The following is a 21632-nucleotide window of genomic DNA, read 5'->3' as shown; positions in this document are numbered from 1 at the left end:
CAGGTACATAATGATGCTGCATTGAAGCTTTATTTGAAGCTTTATCTCAATGACCCATTGCTTTGACCTGTTTAATCTGTGTAGGTTTAAATGCAGTGAATTTAGTCCTGTATCTGAAGCTGAATGTCTTTTCCCATGGAACACTTCAGGCTCCACCTGCTACAGTAGCCACACCCTAAACTCTCAGCCTGCTACAGTAGCCACGCCCCAAACTCTCAGTCTGTTTCAGTAGCCACTCCCCAAACGCTCAGTCTGCTACAGTAGCCACGCCCCAAACTCTCAGTCTGTTACAGTAGCCACACCCCAAACTCTCAGTCTGTTACAGTAGCCACTCCCCAAACTCTCAGTCTGTTACAGTAGCCATTCCCCAAACTCTCAGCCTGTTTCAGTAGCCACTCCCCAAACTCTCAGTCTGTTACAGTAGCCATTCCCCAAACTCTCAGCCTGTTTCAGTAGCCACGCCCCAAACTCTCAGCCTGTTACAGTAGCCATTCCCCAAACTCTCAGCCTGTTTCAGTAGCCACGCCGCAAACTCTCAGCCTGTTACAGTAGCCATTCCCCAAACTCTCAGTCTGTTTCAGTAGCCACGCCCCAATCTCTCAGTCTGTTTCAGTAGCCACGCCCCAAACTCTCAGCCTGTTTCAGTAGCCATTCCCCAAACTCTCAGCCTGTTACAGTAGCCACGCCCCAATCTCTCAGTCTGTTTCAGTAGCCACGTCCCAATCTCTCAGTCTGTTTCAGTAGCCACGTCCCAAACTCTCAGCCTGTTTCAGTAGCCACGCCCCAATCTCTCAGTCTGTTTCAGTAGCCACGCCCCAAACTCTCAGCCTGTTTCAGTAGCCATTCCCCAAACTCTCAGCCTGTTTCAGTAGCCACGCCCCAATCTCTCAGTCTGTTTCAGTAGCCATTCCCCAAACTCTCAGCCTGTTACAGTAGCCATGCCCCAATCTCTCAGCCTGTTACAGTAGCCATTCCCCAAACTCTCAGCCTCTTACAGTAGCCACGCCCCAAACTCTCAGCCTGTTACAGTAGCCACGCCCCAATCTCTCAGTCTGTTTCAGTAGCCACGTCCCAATCTCTCAGTCTGTTTCAGTAGCCACGTCCCAAACTCTCAGCCTGTTTCAGTAGCCACGCCCCAATCTCTCAGTCTGTTTCAGTAGCCACGCCCCAAACTCTCAGCCTGTTTCAGTAGCCATTCCCCAAACTCTCAGCCTGTTTCAGTAGCCACGCCCCAATCTCTCAGTCTGTTTCAGTAGCCATTCCCCAAACTCTCAGCCTGTTACAGTAGCCATGCCCCAATCTCTCAGCCTGTTACAGTAGCCATTCCCCAAACTCTCAGCCTCTTACAGTAGCCACTCCCCAAACTCTCAGCCTGTTTCAGTAGCCACTCCCCAAACTCTCAGTCTGTTTCAGTAGCCACGCCCCAAACTCTCAGTCTGTTTCAGTAGCCACGCCCCAAACTCTCAGTCTGCTACAGTAGCCATTCCCCAAACTCTCAGCCTGTTTCAGTAGCCACGCCCCAATCTCTCAGTCTGTTTCAGTAGCCACGCCGCAAACTCTCAGCCTGTTTCAGTAGCCACGCCCCAATGTCTCAGTCTGTTTAGTAGCCACTCCCCAAACTCTCAGCCTGTTACAGTAGCCATTCCCCAAACTCTCAGCCTGTTTCAGTAGCCACGCCCCAAACTCTCAGCCTGTTTCAGTAGCCACGCCCCAATCTCTCAGTCTGTTTAGTAGCCACTCCCCAAACTCTCAGCCTGTTACAGTAGCCATTCCCCAAACTCTCAGCCTGTTTCAGTAGCCACTCCCCAAACTCTCAGCCTGTTTCAGTAGCCACGCCCCAATCTATCAGTCTGTTTCAGTAGCCACGCCCCAAACTCTCAGCCTGTTTCAGTAGCCACGCCCCAATCTCTCAGCCTGTTTCAGTAGCCACTCCCCAAATTCTCAGCCTGTTACAGTGGCCACGCCCCAATCTCTCAGTCTGTTTCAGTAGCCACGCCCCAAACTCTCAGCCTGTTTCAGTAGCCACACCCCAATCTCTCAGCCTGTTTCAGTAGCCACTCCCCAAATTCTCAGCCTGTTACAGTAGCCACGCCCCAATCTCTCAGTCTGTTTCAGTAGCCACGCCCCAAACTCTCAGCCTGTTTCAGTAGCCACGCCCCAATCTCTCAGCCTGTTTCAGTAGCCACTCCCCAAACTCTCAGCCTGTTACATTAGCCACATTAGCCCTCGCTAGTGGGTGAGCTGAAAGAGATTGACGGATCTGAGCAAACCGCTCTCACTGTTCTCATGGTGTCTAGGAGACTCAATGTTTACAGTTTTGGGGGAGATAAACCCATGAATGGCATACTAATCGTAGTCAATAAACTGGGTTAAGAAAATGTAATTTAATCACCCTTTACTAGTATAAATGGCTCTGTCGTGTGACAAATTAATTTATAAAAGAACTAATAATTCCTATTATATATTTACATTTATTCATTTAGCAGACCCTTTTATCCAAAGCGACAATTTTGACAAATAGATTAGGAAACAAGCTAGAGAACAGGAGAAATGCAGAGAGTGGATAAGTGTGAGGTGGTTCATACGAGTTCATAAGAGCTGCATGCATAATAATAATAATTAAACAAAATAGCAAAACGCTGATTAAAATACTTTCAGACAGAGTTTAGTATAGATCATTGGATTGTACCTGCATGTAATGGTCAATGTGTCGTTAGCGTTAATCACGAGCTGGTCTTTGGTGTTGTCAAGGGTGGGTGGACTCATAGAAAACCCAGTCACCAGACCTAGAGGAAGAGAATAGCATCATCATCATCATCATCATCATCATCATCATCATCATCATCATCGTCATCATCAAGAGTGAATTTACCATCAGTAAGTTCACAGCAGAATCTAAGAACAGTCAAATGTTCCAGGCTCTAATAACCATTCCTGACAGATACTTGGATGCAGTTTCGCCTAGATGCATTAGCTGCAATGATTGCCTAGATGCAATGTTTATAAAATGTCTGTGTTACAGGCAAATGGAATTTATGCCACACTTCAGGTGCACGCTCAATGAAATCTCAATAGCCCTATTTACAGCTGGTATTAAGATGAGTTTTGGTGGATCGGATCACAAGTAGACGAGGGAGACATTCCCGTTTACACCTGGTGTTTTAATCTGTCTCTTTTGTCTACTTTCAACCACTTCTGTCCTGATTTCTTCGAGGGGCAGGGTCTATGGGCGAGTAAATATATGGGCTGTGAGTGTGTGTTAGAAATCAAGAATGGTGAGAGAACATTGTGCTTGGTCCGTTTCTCACCTTAAAACCAAACTTGGGTCTTCAGCTGATAAAGTTTAAATACTTTCTGGCTAGAGCTCTTCCCATAATGTTTATGCATTAGGTCAGTATGTGGATAGAAGACGGTCTTTTGTGGCTGATCGAACACATTCAACCACATGCTTACACTACGAAAGCAGTCCGGACTAATGTGTTTTCGACTACCTCTGGAAGTGCTGGAAAGTGGACAAGCTCAAAACGTTTCAGATCCCGTTTACACCTGTATTTAGTGTCGTCCACTTGTGATCCGATCGACCAAAATAAATCTCAATACCAGCTGTAAACTGTGAAAGGGAAACCATGTTAAGGGGTGGTCACACTAACAAATTTTCAATAAAATTTGCAGTCAAAAAGTCCATTGTATATTGTCAGTAGTGTAGCGATTTATGAAACACAGCTCACGCAGAAGTGAATTCTGCGAAATCTGCGTGGGTGTCAGCATTATGTTCAGTTTGATTCTGTTTTCATGGACTTTCTCTTTGTTTTCATTTGTCACATGCCTTGTTCTGATTCCCGCCACTCGACTGTCTCCTTAGTTACCGTCAGTATTAGTTCATTGGTTTCAGCTGTCTTCTATTAATTATCTTCGTTAGTGTTTGCTTTTGAAGACTGAAGATTTTGCAGCGAAGATTGCTGCGTTGGCCATAAGCAGTCATACCATTTTGGACTTCACTGTGGAGTTTTGCTGTCTTGCCATTTGTACCCCTTACGACGACGAGGCGCTGAAATCGCTGTATTGGATCGGGGTTAACTATCAACATCCTGTGGACCTTCCAGACACCCAAGGACTTTGCTGGAAGGAGGCTGTCATCAGGTGTCTGGAGAGGGTCTACCTCCGATCCATACAGCCGCCACAGCCCGACCCAGAGCCTAACCCGTCACCACCCCGATCGACGGATCTTACGCCTGAGCCCCCAGCAGACTGGAAGCTTCCGCCTGCCGCGACGTGAACGCAACGAAAAGAGGACAGTACCCACCACCGCCCCGGAGAAGAAGCATCTTGGAGAGTCTGACCAGGAGTGTGAGCCGGCAATACCGTCCATCACCGTGGGAGTCCTTGTGGAGTTCGAGGGACTGGAAGCGAGCCCTGTCCATCCTCAGGCCACTGAGAGTGAGTACCAGCTAGACTCTATGGACATTTTTCAAGAGAGTTGGATCCCTTTTACCCCATGAACTTACCCGTATGTCAATCGTCTTCTTCAGTCATGTTAATCCCGCCCAGCCTCTCTCTCCCACCACCTCTCCTGACTGCTGTTGGTAGCACTTTGTTTTTTGTTGAATCCTGTTCGTCTCTCTATGCCCGTCCTCAGTCCTCATCCACTGCTACCACCCAGTCGTCTTCGTCTCCCATTGGTCCATTAGTGTCACCACCTCTCAGTGGCGTGGTTCCACCTTGGACCTGCAAGGAGTCAATCCCACCTGGAGGGTTTGAGCCTGTGTCTCTGCTTCCAGCCTCGGGGTGCTCCCATCCCCCTTCGACCCGTCGCCCTGGCTTCTGCGCCTATGCTCCTTCCTCCCTAGACTCCAGCGTTGACATTCGGCCCTTCGGCTCCAGAAAGCTCCGCCTTCCCTCAGTCGTCACCTCCACCCTCGGTCACACCAGCTCGTCCTCAGCCCTCAGGATCCCCGCTTCCTTCTTGGGGGGGGGGGGGGGGGTCGCTGCAGCTCCGTCGCGGCCACTTAGGTCATCGGCAGGTCATCGCTTCCTCGGTTCTACATCTGCGCGAGGGGCTCTTCCAGCGACCGTCTTCTTGCCTGTCCGTCAATCGTCACCAGGACGATTGCCCATCAAGTTACCATCATGGCTCTTTCCTCCATCCACTCCGCTGTGGCTATCGTCCTGGCCGCGCTCTGGGTCGGCAACATCTGGGAACGTCCATCTATGCCTCCACAGTCCCATCTGCCTGCTTCAGCCATCCCTTCGCCTTCCCCTCTCTCCATCTCCTCGGCCACCTCCAAAGCCTCCACCGTCAATCCCTCTTTTCCACCTCTCAGGCGAGGTTGCGCCTTTCCACCAGGGGGTGTACTGACAGCATTGTGTTCTGTTTGTTTCTGTTTTCATGGACTTTCTGTTTGTTTTCATTTGTCACATGCCTTGTTCTTGTTCTCATCTTCTTAGTTACCGTTAGTATTAATTTCTATTAATTATCCTAGTTAATGTTTTCTATATAAGTTGGTCCCTCACATTCATTCTCTGTCTGATCACTGTTACCATAAGTGTGTGTTGCCCTGCCTGTTTGCCTGCCTTTTGGATATTTGTCATTAAACTTTGTGTTGGAACTTTATTCTTCTGCCTTCTTCTGTCTGCCTGAAACCACACTTGACAGTGGGGAAATCGTTTACCCTCATGCAGAATTTCTGATTGTCTGAGTTATTGAAATGCCTGGATGACACTCAAAAATTCCCTGACCACAACAGTAAATATGGCTTCACCTGTAGGCAGTATTACTTTTTTTCAAAAAGACACATTTTATATAATGAACATGTAATAACTGATTTGCTTTGTTTTTGTATGTCAATTATGTTCTCATTATGTATTTCAGACAAAATTGCACCTCAGTTCCGCTGGTATTATCCATTAACTGGGATTGACTTTCAGATCGTTAGATATTCAATTGGATTTGCCCAGACAACCATCAACAGATGTGCTTTACTGTCTACTGATGTTTTAACTAAAAGTTTCTAGAGCACATTAAAAGGCCCTTAATCTGGTTTGTGTTTGGCTGACAGTGGGACAGAGAGGTCAAAAGGTCATTGTGAAAACGTTAATTGGTCTGTGAGTGCTGATGGCATAAATGTCTCTCGGAGGAAACGGGAGTATGAACATGTCATGAGGAGTTATGAGGAGCACCTGGATCGAATTAACGCCAAACGATGACAATCAAAACAAAAGCCTCCAAATCACTTCACAAATCACATCAGCAAGTGTTATTTTAATAGACAAGTTTATAGAGAGGAGATTTTTCTTGTCACAGAAAAATACAACCATTTGTGCAACTGAATATCATACAGGAGGTGTCTGAAAGAGTCATTATTTACTATATGTTATGAATGTGATGTATTTCTGAATAAAACAGAAGCTAATTTGATCGTAGAGAGCATTGGTGGCAATTGTTATAGGCTTACGATGCTTTTGGGAAACGCAGCCCAGGATGTTTTTACATTACTGACGAAAGGCCACAGTAGCCTAAAACAACAGCTTATTGTACAGTATAGTAATTCATTCCTTTATTTGGTTTTGCAAGCATTGGCTATCATTAATCAATTTCAAGGGAGTTCTAGTTAGTAAATGGGGTCAATTTTGAGTTTAATAAACCAAATGAATCAAACTTTTTACCCATGGCCTGAAAATAACCTGAATCATCCCACGAGAAGCTTTATTAATCACAACCTCCTTATCTACAGCCACACCTCTGAGGAATTCAGACAACGCTGCCTTTGACATTTCTCTAGAGTGCATGTAAATCAGGTTTTGAATTCACTGAAGCAGTAAGCAAGAGGATTTTTCACATTTTAAAACATAGTGCAATTGCTGTTATGCAGATGTTCTATGCATTTGTTTCATAATTAATTCATTTATAATTAAATCCACAATTTCATGCATTCATCTATTAGAGGTGCAATGTAAAAATGTGTATTTGATGTCATGTTATGTAAATTCATTTATGTCTCTTTAAATGTAAGGCGTGAGAATGCGTCACTTTAGCGAAATGACAAAATATTGCGTCGCCCCCGATGGACTGATGATGAGCGGACATCTAACGAGGCAAAATAAGTGTTGTCTAAAGTCAAAGGAGACAGTAAAGAGGATTTTGTAAAAGTAAGGACTCAAGGACCTCTTTTTCATGACAAGCAGCCAACGAGTTCATTTATGAATGCAGTTCTCACGGCGTAAACAAGACGAGCCAAAGAATTAAAACGCCCATTTTAAGGAACCGACCTGTGTCTGTGTTGATGTGAAGAGAGCTACTCATAGAGTATATAACAAGGCTGTATATAATATGATGAATGAGTTTTGTTCTTTTGGTTTGGCACAGCTATGACAGAGATTCACACATACGGAGAGTGAGAAACCTTTGAAGCGGCATCTCCTCTCTTTCTCTTCAGACCAGCAGAGCAAAATGATTTCCATGCCTGTCCCTGTGACTCCAAAAGCACACATGTCAATCAGAAGGAATATTTCTGGACCAGTGCATTTCAAGTGCACAATCCATCTGTTTCAGACGCATCCGGCCTCACAAGCCCACAATAGAATATGGTAAATATTTGATGGAGAGTCAATGACATGTTTACAGTTCAACATGAACATCCTGGTGGTTTTTCTGCAGCAGTTTTTTCACCTCGAGGGATTGATTGTTGGATATCACCACTGAATGTTGGATAAATGTGACATGGCTCAAATTAATAATTGTTTTTCCATGAAAACTCACATGACATCTGCTTTGGTCTTAACTAGCAGTTTGAGATCAATGTCAACTGGATGATTCCCAGACCAACAGCCGAAGAAAAAAAAACAAAAAAACGACCACCACATAAACTTTAATGAGGTGATTTTTTTTCTGCAGAATTTGAGCATGGTTCATCCAATGAAATTCAAATAAATCACATCCGATAACAGGTACAGCAGGAAGGAAACTCAAAGCCCGAAACGATGTTTGTCAGGAACACTGTATTTATTTGCTTTGTTACATTTCAACAACTGTGTTCTTCCAAGCACTCTGAAGAAAAGCTAGTCACTGACCCTAACTTTTGACCTTTCACTCTTAGCTCTCTAATAAAGATATTCCACACTCAACCTTTCTCTTCTAGCTATTCAAGTTGAAAAAAAAAAACACACAACAAAATTATGAAAATGAAAATGGAAAAATAAAAACAACCACCCTATAATGGTGAAAATCCACCCACTCCTCTATTTTAATAAATCATAAACAGTGGGTGCTTCTCAATTCTTATTTGTGCATCCTCATTTCCTTTCCTGGCGTCTCAGCTCCACTCCTGTAGGACGCGAGGGAAGGACACGAGGACGGAGGAATCGAATGAAAGCTTTTTTATACATTGGAATACTTGATCACTCGAGCGTCACTTCACAGCGTCATCAGCAGCGCTCAGAGGATCTGCCCTTATGTTGGTGAAGTTTGGTTATTTAAGAAATTCATAATAAATAATAATAATAAAGCAAGATACCCTGTTTAAATATGTGAGATGTGTGGTTTATATAAACTGCAAAGGTCAAGTATAAATTAAAATGATTGTGACTGATGTGAAGGGGGAGGAAAATTGATACGTGCATCACGTATATGTGCGTCACGACTCACGTTTAGTCGATAAAACTCTTCCGCATAGGATACACCTGTGTATCCTCGCTCATGACTCCTCTGGAAGCCTCCTCACTCCTCGATCCTCGACTCCTCGATCCTCGACTCCTCGCGGTGCAATTAGAGAATTGAGATGTCCTTCAAGATGGCTGAGCTCGATTGGTTTCCGGGTCATAGGATGGAGGATGGAGGATGGAGGATGGAGGATGGAGGATGGAGGACGGAGGAGCGAGGAGACGAGGAGGGATCTTGAGAAGCACCCAGTGTATCAGAACAAGCCGTTTGCAGATTCTAGCAGTGTGACGTCACAGCAACAGGCCCCGCCCACCAATGCTGACGGACTCCGCCCTATTAGCACAGACTCCGCCCTCGGTGAGCTGTACACAGTCCGTCATGCTCATCTCCTCAACAGAGCATTTAAAACAGCAGCATTCAAGAAATCTATTCTTATTAAAGCTACTAAAGTTATTCAGTCAAGAGGAGTGAGTGATTTTCTGTTTGTTTGATTCATATTGACAGCATATATTGCAACAGGTACTGTATATTATGCTGCTGTCACTTTAATAAACAGATCTAATATACAAATGCGATTTCTTTCCCTGCTGTCACGACACTACGTCCATATTGTTTTTTACAGTCTATGGGACAAACAAGTGTCAGCACAGAGATCAAAGCAGCAAAAGGACTTTCTGAAGTCACTGCATACATTGACAAATGGTTTGATTTCGCATCAGAAAATGTGATGATGAAGCTGAACCCAATGGGCCACCATGAGGAGCTCTCCTTCACGGATCTGGAGCAGGGGGTGATCCCTCAAAATCACAGAGACAGTGAGTACGGACCAACTCTATGAAGAGTTTTGTGCTAGCAAGGAGGAAATTAAGAAAGCCACACAGAATACCACAAAATCTACAAGTGAGAGATAGGGACGCAGTTTTCCAAAACATATGGAAAGCCAACTTGATCAACATGTTCAGGATTGTCTCTTTGTCCTCAGTGTGCCATGGCTCAAATGCCTTTGTAGAGAGGATTTTCTCTCTGATGAACATTAATGGTCAGACTCAAGAAACAAAATCAGCACAGAGCTGATCAAAAATTAACCTCAAATATCTGTGAACTGTGACCTGTCATGTATGGGCTGCACAAAGGGACAAAAGACTGCTTGAATCACTCAAGAGCAGCCATATATATCTTTGGTGAGCAGAGGTATCCCTGCTCTAGCACAAACCTTAGTAAATCACCTTGCATGATTCATTTAAATACTCTCTTCACATACATTTTGTACCTGAAAGGAAAACTCATACATATGCAATAAGTTCAGCTGCAAAAATAACCCTGTTCACGCCTTTTCAGCGCTAATTTTTCACTGCGTGTCTTTAGTAAATCCTGACAGTATTTTTTTAATGCCAAAAGAGGGTTTGCATTGGCGCAAGCTGTTAGTAAATCTGGCCCGTAGTTTGAGTGAATAAGAATGTGAAGCATTTATGCACGTTCTGAGTCTCTGCTGTTCGATTCCTCTGCAAAACTACAGCATACAGAAGCTGTTATTTTTAGATTGTCATATGTAATACTAACATGAAGGGGATCACTTTATATAGCCTACCGTGCAGGAGTATAGTGAAGGTAATAGGTACTGGTTCAATTAAAGGACTGTGTTAAAGCTGCTGCAAATTAACAAACTATTATTAAACCTACCGTACGTTTCCACGGCATGAGAGTTATGTATTAAAGTCCCCCTGTAGTCAATCATTTTATCCCTTAAAACTCATATTTGATCACCAAATGACACCAAATGTTTTTCCTTAAAACTCAATTTCTTCATGTCTTAAAATATCTTGAATGTAACTCGACAATCTTGCCTCATTTAGTATGCACGGTTCTATGAATATGCAAATGAGCCCCGCCTCCACCCACTCACTCAGCTCAGAGATCCACTGGTTGACGATCACACGTTGATCTGATTGGTTACAAGGTAGTTTGTGACGTCAGAAACACCAGCGATTTCAAAGCGTGTTTTTGAGACTGTCTTTGGTTCACTGCAGTTTTAAGGAGGAAATACTCAGCAATGCTGTCGACTTATGAATTTACACATGGTTTGTCTTAAAGCAGATTAAAAACACCACATAGACACATAAACAACATTAAAAGCTGGATTTACACCACAGGGGGACTTTACGAGTTAAACTATTTATTAATGAAAGTCTTATAGTAACATTTTTGTGAAAAACGAGACAGGCAAAATGTAATGTAATGACAGGTATATGAATAATTCAAACTGAGATATTAACAATCATGGCCGATGAAAACTGCCAAAGGGAAATTAAGAAGAGATAAAAACCAAAACGTGGTATCCTTCATCATGTCTATGATATCTGCATATGACATGGCAGGGAGGAAATATCTCTGCACTGTTACTATAAGAACGAAGTCTTGATTTCTGACAGAAAACCCAATGTATACATTTGAAGGCATTTTTGTTATATAGGCCTATATCATGTTTCTTGGCATGCACCAATTAAACCCAGCTGATGCAGCTCTCTGCTAAATGATCCAGAAACACTCGGCATCTTGCTAAACACGTCAAGTTGTGTGGTTTAAATGTGATCTGTCTTCAAATGGTTTGCTCACTTTGAAAGCGAAAGATTGAGATGCCGATGCGCTGACTCCAAAAGATTTATGACAAGCATTAAGCGGCTCACAGTGTGAGCGGTCACTTCTCATCCGCAGCGTTTCTCATTTACTCTCCCCAGATGTGAGGATGACACAAAACTCAATGGGCCTGGCTTCAACTCTCCACTGCACACAAAAACATTTGTGAGGGTGTTGGACTTGTGCAAACGCATTTTCTGCCAAAAAACGGCCCACAGACACAGTTGGACGGCACCGAGGAATGAGAATCTGAGACATTTGGAAGGTGTCTGATAGCAAGCTTACACGGGGCTTAGAGATACCCTAGTGAAAAATAATTATACTTTATTGTATTTGAAATATATATTCCCTTTTTCAATGGAACATTGCAAATATACTAACAACATTTTTTATTATCTTTAAATATGTTAAATGTATATTAGCATCATGCTTTTACCTATTTTCACAATACAACTTTTAACACGCTAGTATATTTTTGAAAAATATATTTTTGAAAAATCTACTTGGTGAAAAGTCTGTTTATTTTAATAAAGTGTATTTATTTGCACTTTACTTAGCTGTGTGCTGGAAATTATCATTGTAACAAAGCATTGAAAGTATACTTTCAAAATACATTAAAGTAGACAATAGGATATTGTATAGCTATACCTATAAGTATAGCTAAGAAATATTTGTTTATTAATGTCCATTTGTTATTGAAGACAAAGTGTGCAATTTGTAGTATTTGGATTAAGCCAAAGGTATTACTGAGCATATACTTTTTACTCAAATATAATACACTTATGATATATTGCTTGTATGTTTCGAAGACACTCGTAATGAATTTGTAATGTATTTGTAACACAAATAAAGTACACATTAATATCCAAACTCAAGCATGTAATTAGTCCCTACACAGGCATTTACTTAAAGTATACTAAGTATACTCGAAGTTGTTCCAATTTAGCACACAAAAGTACACTAAATAAACTTAAAGTTACGCTTTACTACAATTTAATTACAACTAAAATATACTTAGTACAAAATTAGCACACTTCAAGTTAACTAATCATTAACACACTTGAAGTATACTGATAATTAGTCTGGCTGCAAGTATACTTAGCATTTTTTTCCACCAGGGTATTAGGGCAGCATTTTGAAATCATCCAGTGTAAACCAAAGATTCACTGTTAAATTGGCATGATGCAGTGATTCTGTGTGCCAGATCTTTTCCATATGGATTTATGCGTTTCTTCCACACGGATGCTGTGTGTAGCAGTCGTCTGGAGCGCTGACTGTTAACCTGTCAGTGTGATATATGACCAGAGTAATACATAAGCCGTTAGCAGGGGTTAACCCCTAGGCAGAGACAGATGAGGGCACATACTGCATTGCTTGTTTGTAATTCAACGCACGCAGCAATAGATAATGGATATGTGTGTGCAGCGCTTTAGGGCCTCCTTACTGTGCTTGTGCTGTAGGGTATAAAACACAACTGGAAGCATAATAATCTCCTGTATTAAAATGGCATCAGATTCTTCACAGTGACTGGGTCATGTTAACCTAGAAGGAATTTTGGGTCATTGGGTCATATTTGTGTGGTCAGAGCTAGAAATCCCTGTTGTAATTGTAATCTCGAGTTGACGAACACGTCACAATATTCCTCATTTAAATAATTCATACGCAGAATAAAGGGGCGGGCCTCGTTGAGTTAGTAGTAGTGTGTTGCAGTTATGGTGAGACATTTCCCAAACACACTCAAAGCGCTTGACCAATCACAACACACTGGTCAGCTATAACAGCTTCAACTCTTCTGGGAAGACTTTCCACAAGGTTTAGGAGTGTGTTAATGGGAATTTTTGACCATTCTTCTAGAAGCGCATTTGTGAGGTCAGGCATTGATGTTGGACGAGAAGGCCTGGCTCGCAGTCTCCGCTCTAATTCATCCCAAAGCTGTTCTATTGGGTTGAGGTCAGGACTCTGTGCAGGCCAGTCAAGTTCCTCCACACCAAACTCGCTCATCCATGTCTTTATTGACCTTGCTTTGTGCACCGGTGCGCAGTCATGCTGGAACAGGAACATCCCCAAACTGTTCCCATAAGATTGGGAGCATAAAATTGTCCAAAATGTCTTGGTATGCTGAAGCATTTAGAGCATTGCTTTGCTTTGCTTTGCTTTACACCACTGCATCCCACGCTTTACACCACTGCATCCCACGCTTTACACCACTGCATCCCACGCTTTACACCACTGCATCTGACACTTTACACCACTGCATCACACGCTTTACACCACTGCATCCCACGCTTTACACCACTGCATCCCACGCTTTACACCACTGCATCCCACGCTTTACACCACTGCATCTGACACTTTACACCACTGCATCTGACACTTTACACCACTGCATCACACGCTTTACACCACTGCATCACACGCTTTACACCACTGCATCCCACGCTTTACACCACTGCATCCCACGCTTTACACCACTGCATCTGACACTTTACACCACTGCATCACACGCTTTACACCACTGCATCCCACGCTTTACATCACTGCATCCCACGCTTTACCCCACTGCATCCCACGCTTTACACCACTGCATCCCACGCTTTACACCACTGCACCCCACGCTTTACACCACTGCATCCCACGCTTTACACCACTGCATCCCACGCTTTACACCACTGCATCTGACACTTTACACCACTGCATCACACGCTTTACACCACTGCATCCCACGCTTTACATCACTGCATCCCACGCTTTACACCACTGCATCCCACGCTTTACACCACTGCATCACACGCTTTACACCACTGCATCCCACGCTTTACACCACTGCATCCAACGCTTTACACCACTGCATCCCACGCTTTACACCACTGCATCCCACGCTTTACACCACTGCATCTGACACTTTACACCACTGCATCCCACGCTTTACACCACTGCATCCCACGCTTTACACCACTGCATCCCACGCTTTACACCACTGCATCCCACACTTTACACCACTGCATCTGACACTTTACACCACTGTATCCCACGCTTTACACCACTGCATCCCACGCTTTACACCACTGCATCCCACGCTTTACACCACTGCATCCCACGCTTTACACCACTGCATCCCACGCTTTACACCACTGCATCCAACGCTTTACACCACTGCATCCCACGCTTTACATCACTGCATCCCACGCTTTACACCACTGCATCCCACGCTTTACACCACTGCATCCCACGCTTTACACCACTGCATCCCACGCTTTACACCACTGCATCCAACGCTTTACACCACTGCATCCCACACTTTACATCACTGCATCTGACACTTTACACCACTGCATCCCACACTTTACACCACTGCATCCCACGCTTTACACCACTGCATCCAACGCTTTACACCACTGCATCCCACGCTTTACACCACTGCATCCCACGCTTTACACCACTGCATCCCATGCTTTACACCACTGCATCCAACGCTTTACACCACTGCATCCCACACTTTACATCACTGCATCTGACACTTTACACCACTGCATCCCACACTTTACACCACTGCATCTGACACTTTACACCACTGCATCCCACGCTTTACACCACTGCATCACACGCTTTACACCACTGCATCCCACGCTTTACCCCACTGCATCCCACGCTTTACCCCACTGCATCCCACGCTTTACACCACTGCATCCCACGCTTTACACCACTGCATCCCACGCTTTACACCACTGGATCCCACGCTTTACACCACTGCATCCCACGCTTTACCCCACTGCATCCCACGCTTTACCCCACTGCATCCCACGCTTTACACCACTGCATCCCACGCTTTACCCCACTGCATCCCACGCTTTACACCACTGCACCCCACGCTTTACACCACTGCATCCCACGCTTTACCCCACTGCATCCCACGCTTTACCCCACTGCATCCCACGCTTTACACCACTGCATCCCACGCTTTACACCACTGCATCCCACGCTTTACACCACTGCACCCCACGCTTTACACCACTGCATCCCACGCTTTACACCACTGCATCCCACGCTTTACACCACTGCATCTGACACTTTACACCACTGCATCACACGCTTTACACCACTGCATCCCACGCTTTACATCACTGCATCCCACGCTTTACACCACTGCATCCCACGCTTTACACCACTGCATCACACGCTTTACACCACTGCATCCCACGCTTTACACCACTGCATCTGACACTTTACACCACTGCATCCCACGCTTTACACCACTGCATCCCACGCTTTACACCACTGCATCCCACGCTTTACACCACTGCATCCCACACTTTACACCACTGCATCTGACACTTTACACCACTGCATCCCACGCTTTACACCACTGCATCCCACGCTTTACACCACTGCATCCCACGCTTTACACCACTGCATCCCACGCTTTACACCACTGCATCCCACGCTTTACACCACTGCATCCAACGCTTTACACCACTGCATCCCACGCTTTACACCACTGCATCCCACGCTTTACACCACTGCATCCCACACTTTACAATACTGCATCCCACGCTTTACACCACTGCATCCCACGCTTTACACCACTGCATCCCACGCTTTACACCACTGCATCCCACGCTTTACACCACTGCATCCAACGCTTTACACCACTGCATCCCACACTTTACATCACTGCATCTGACACTTTACACCACTGCATCCCACACTTTACACCACTGCATCCGACGCTTTACACCACTGCATCCAACGCTTTACACCACTGCATCCCACGCTTTACATCACTGCATCCCACGCTTTACACCACTGCATCCCACGCTTTACACCGCTGCATCCCACGCTTTACACCACTGCATCCCACGCTTTACATCACTGCATCCCACACTTTACATCACTGCATCCCACACTTTACATCACTGCATCCCACGCTTTACACCACTGCATCCCACGCTTTACACCACTGCATCCCACACTTTACACCACTGCATCCAACGCTTTACACCACTGCATCTGACACTTTACACCACTGCATCCCACGAGATGTAAGGCTTGGATGCTGATGCTCGGCCATGGAAACCCATTCCATGAAGCTCTCGCACTGTTCTTGAGCTAATCTGAAGGCCACACAAAGTTTGGAGGTCTGTAGCTATTGACTCTGCAGAAAGTTGGTGACTTCTGCGCACTGTGAGCCTCAGTATGCACTGACCCGCTCAGGGATTTTACGTGGCCTAACACTTCGTGGCTGAGTTGCTGATGTTCTATTTTGTTATAATACTACTAACAGTTGACCGTGAATATTTAGTACTGCAGAAAATTCACGAATGGACTTATTGCACAGGTGTCAACCTATCACAGCACCACACTTGAATTCACTGAGCTCCTGAGAGCGACCCATTCTTTCACAAATGTGTGTAGAAGCGTCTGCATGCCTAGTGCTTGATTTTATACAACTGTGGCCATGGAAGTGATTGGAACACCTGAATTCAGTGATTTGGAGGGGTGTCCCAATACTTTTGGCAATATAGTGTATCTCATAGTTCATAGTTATGTGTCATTTAACTATCAACTGTGTCTCAGATGTCTTTCTTGGAATTCAAAAGAAAAATAAGCACAAATGAAAAAACTGCCGGCATACAGTAAGAGTATAGCTGTGAAACGCATGTGGATATCAGCGCAGCCTCAGATCTGATCTGTGGTGAGAAATGCTCATATTGAAATCTTTTTGCAGGTAAATCTAGAGGAGTCACATGTGAGATTATTACATGGGCTCTTTTTATTTCTCATTTCTCTCACCATCAAATGAATGTTGTAATCTAACTATAAATGTGTGGTTTGCAGTATATTCTGCTTCCTGAGTAAAGTAAGGCCTTGGCACATCCATTAGTGACAGATAATGAATGTGAACAGCAGGGTATTTTGGGAAGCCTGTGGAAAACAGATAAATGCTGCACTCAGGAGCAAAGAGCAGTCGTTTTGGCACTTTGAAGCGTTCATGCTGGATTGTTATTCACTGTGGAATATATAACAGGGAGAAATAAGGCCTTCAAAGGTAGTCATGAGGCAAAAGTCTTTTCCCTTTCGCTCTGAGGGCGGAAACATGGAGCCTTTGATAGGCAAATGCATTTTTTGTCATATCCAGTAAATTTCCTGTTTTCCTGCTTGGCTTTTCACTTCACAATTTCCTTTAGTGGGAGATAACAGTGAAATCTTTATTTTACTATTATTCTCTCTGATCAGTGTGTCTGTTCATCTATCTATCCATCTATCTATCTGTCTGTCTGTCTATCATCTATCTATCTATCTATCTATCTATCTATCTATCTATCTGTCTGTCTGTCTATCTATCTATATATATCTACCTATCTGTCTGTCTGTCTAGCATCTATCTATCTATCTATCTATCTATCTATCTATCTATCTATCTATCTGTCTGTCTGTCTGTCTGTCTGTCTATCATCTATCTATCTATCTATCTATCTATCTATCTGTCTGTCTGTCTGTCTATCTATCTATCTATCTATCTATCTATCTATCTATCTATCTATCTGTCTGTCTGTCTATCTATCTATATATATCTACCTATCTGTCTGTCTGTCTAGCATCTATCTATCATCTATCTATCTATCTATCTATCTATCTATCTATCTGTCTGTCTGTCTGTCTGTCTGTCTGTCTATCATCTATCTATCTATCTATCTATCTATCTATCTATCTATCTGTCTGTCTGTCTGTCTGTTTATCTTTCTATCTATCTATCTATCATCTATCTATCTGTCTGTCCGTCCGTCCGTCCGTCCGTCCGTCCGTCCGTCCGTCCGTCCGTCTGTCATCTCTCTATCTATCTATCTATCTATCTATCTATCTATCTATCTATCTATCTATCTATCTATGTGTCTATCTATCTATCTATCTGTCTGTCTGTCTGTCTGTCCGTCCGTCCGTCCGTCCGTCCGTCTATACATCTATCTATCTATCTATCTATCTATCTATCTATCTATCTATCTATCTGTCTGTCTGTTTATCTTTCTATCTATCTATCTATCAATCTATCTATCTATACATCTATCTATCTATCTATCTATCTATCTATCTATCTATCTGTCTGTCTGTCTGTCTGTCTGTTTATCTTTCTATCTATCTATCTATCTATCTATCTATCTATCTATCTATCTATCTATCTATCTATCTATCTATCTATCTATTTGTCTTTCTGTCTGTCTGTCTGTCTGTCTGTCTATCTATCTATCTATCTATCTATCTATCTATCTATCTATCTATCTATCTATCTATCTATCTATCTGTCTATGTGTCTGTCTGTCTGTCTATCTTTTTTTATTGCAAATAAAAGGATACAGACATTACAGTTTTTCTCCATTGGTTTGGCTCATTTCTTGAAACAGAAATTACATTCTCAAAACTCTAAGATCTTTTGGCAAAACAGTCTTACAGTTCAGCACAACACTATAGCTCACTTGCAAAAGCTCATATCTCTCCCAAAACTGTTCACTCAGGCTTCAAAACTAAATTTGTTTCCTATATAAAGACTCAGTGCCACAAAAATGGCAAAGATCCTTCTCAATTGCTTTGGCTCATTTCTTGAAACAGACCGGACGTTCTCAACACTTTTGGTGCTTTTGCCAAAATAACGTGGATGGTTCGGCACAACACCATGGTTCACATGCAAAAGTTCATACCTCTCCCAAAACAGTTACATGAGTTTGTCAAAACTAAATTTCCTTCTCATTTAAACAGTCAGTGCCCCCAAAATGCTTCGTCCCTTTGGCATTGTGTAAGCACTACAAGTCAAAATGTTTAGATGTTTTGTCACTATGGCAGAGGACCATTGAAATATCCCTCATGTCCACCTTTCAGTCTTAGCCCAGTCCTTCATTGACAATGGTTACTGTACTGTTTTTTGTCTAACAGAATACAATTGTGTATAAAACTGAAAAAAGGGTAAGAGTAGCCTCCAAGGTTTGACATCACACATTGCACTCATACTGCCAAGGAAATCATAACCATTATCATTCAACACATAAAGTAACTTCCATATATCAGAGTAAAAAGAAAATGTATACAGCATAATATACTGTAATATAAACACACAAACAAAAAACAATAAAAATGATATGCAACCTACAGTGCTGTAAATAAAGCTGGAGTTTCACAACTAACAGTTCTTCACTGGTCGCTGTCCTCACCCTCCCTCTCCTGGCCACCGCCCTCACCCTCCTGGCCATCCACACGCTGCTGTCTGTCTGGCCACAGATTCTCGTCCACATCACAGTGTATATTCTCCCTTGCGATGCAACGAGGGAAGAAACGGCGTGCATGTCGCAACCATCCCCTACACTGATCTCCTGTAATATCCTCACACGCAGCGTCCATTGCATGGAGCAGGGACCTCTGATCTTGAGCCCGATGCTCAACACTCTCCACCTCCAAGCGGAGAAATACTCCTCAATAGGATTGAGGAAAGGAGAGTAAGGTGGTAGGAATACCATGACCATCTTTGGATTGAGTAGTGAACCAGGCCCTGATGAGCGGGCCACGGTGGAAATTCACATTGTCCCATACAATGACATATTGTGGTAGTTTTATCTCTCATTTTCAGGGATCAAATCAAAATGAAGGCAGTCCAAGAAGATGAGGAGCTTCTGTGCATTGTATGGGCCAAGACTGGGGATGTGAGTGGCCACACCATTCTCAGATATGGCAGCACACATAGTTATATTGCCCCCTCGCTGGCCTGGGACATCCACAGTGGCCTGGTGGCCAATAATATTATATGGTATATAATATAATATATATATATACACATATATACATATATGGTATTCATGGTATTATGTTCTTTTCTAATTTTGACAACTGAACAGACTATTGTGCATGTGATGACTTATACAATGAAATGACGCTGACATGTTTTGGAGCGAACAACCATTAGACGGAGAATCAACAATCAGTTTAGATCAACAAGATCTATTCACTTGGAAATTGTGCTAAATGTAGGCTACCTGTACTTAATCATTTGCAAAGATGTACTGAGACATTGAGACATGTACTTAGACATTTGCAATTTGATGAAATGAATGAGAAACTCAATTCTGTTGTGAACAATTGCCAAGTGGTTTGGAGGTTTGTCCATGTTGTTTTGAGAATGTCATTTCTGTTTCAAGAAATGAGCCAAACCAATGGAGAAAAACTGTAACAGTGAAAAGAGAAAAATAAACAATAAAACAAGGGGGGTATAGAGACATCAAAAGAGATTAAATTAGGCTAATCAAATCAATACAATATTACATTTTTTTCAATATACAAAAAATGTAAGGTTCTTTACAACAGACTCAAGTATATTATTTATTTTCAAAACCTTTGAGTTTAAAGGTTTTGACATTTTCTTAAAGGAAGAAAAAAGGGACTTTATATCAGAGGAGAATATTCTAAAATCAGGATTACATTGAATGGTTCTGGCTTTATGAAGATGAAACTTGCCCAGAAGACAAAGTAATAATACCATATAATCAAGATTAACATCGTTAGAATGAAAATCGGACAAAAAAAAAAAAAAAGATAGATTCTGTCATTTGTACCAATTTGTTACAACAGCACAAAACTAACAAGGTAACTTCTGACCAGAAAGATTTAGAGAACGAGCACTGATAATACAAATGTAGGATAGATTCTTCTTCAATATTGCAAAAGGAACATAAAGAAGATACAGAAAACCTGCTCAAAAATAAATTACAAGGGTAATATCTATGAACAATTTTGAAATGGAGCTCTTTAATTTCATTAGGGATAAAAAGTTTGTGAGGAAATATCCATAAGTTATTCAAATCAGAGTTCGGATAACAGATACTCCATTTAGATCGTGCTTTGTGTTGAAGAAAGAGCATTTCTAATAAAGAAGTTGTTGCATCTAATACATTAACACCACTGATTGCAAGTGTAGGAATATAGTTGTTTATATAGTTGTCTTTTCAGAGACATAAAATCAGAAAAAGAAAGAAGGTCTTCTTGAGCACTGAACAAATCAGAAACAATAAGAATATTTTGATCCACCCATTTTTTGAAAAAAAGTTATTTGTTACCACACAGTTACACATCTTCATTATTCCAAATAATAGTTTGTGGGGAGAAATTATGTTTAGGGATCCAAAACCAGGGTAATCTATTATTAGAAATACAATACTTAAATCCAGTTCATGTGGAATATCTGGTTGATAGTTTGAAACTCTGAAGCGTTAAGGCCATCCTCCTTGATACTACTTATCAAAGATTTCCTTTGAACACATTCTGTTTGATTTTTCCAAATAAAACGGAATAGCAGAGAGTCAATAGT

General features: G+C 42.7%; 1 protein-coding gene across 1 annotated transcript in view; it reads right to left on the bottom strand.

Moving 5' to 3' along the window:
• The window catches only part of flt4 (fms related receptor tyrosine kinase 4), a 91090-nt gene that overhangs the window by 58157 nt on the left and 11301 nt on the right, over window positions 1–21632 (bottom strand). The window contains 1 exon segment of the mRNA XM_079892666.1: window positions 2690–2786. Within this exon segment, the coding sequence (XP_079748792.1) occupies window positions 2690–2786 (97 nt within the window).

Source organism: Squalius cephalus (genome assembly GCF_949319135.1).
Source record: "Squalius cephalus genome assembly, chromosome: 14".
NCBI classification, from domain to species: Eukaryota; Metazoa; Chordata; class Actinopteri; order Cypriniformes; family Leuciscidae; genus Squalius; species Squalius cephalus.
This window is presented reverse-complemented; position numbering and strand designations above follow the sequence as displayed.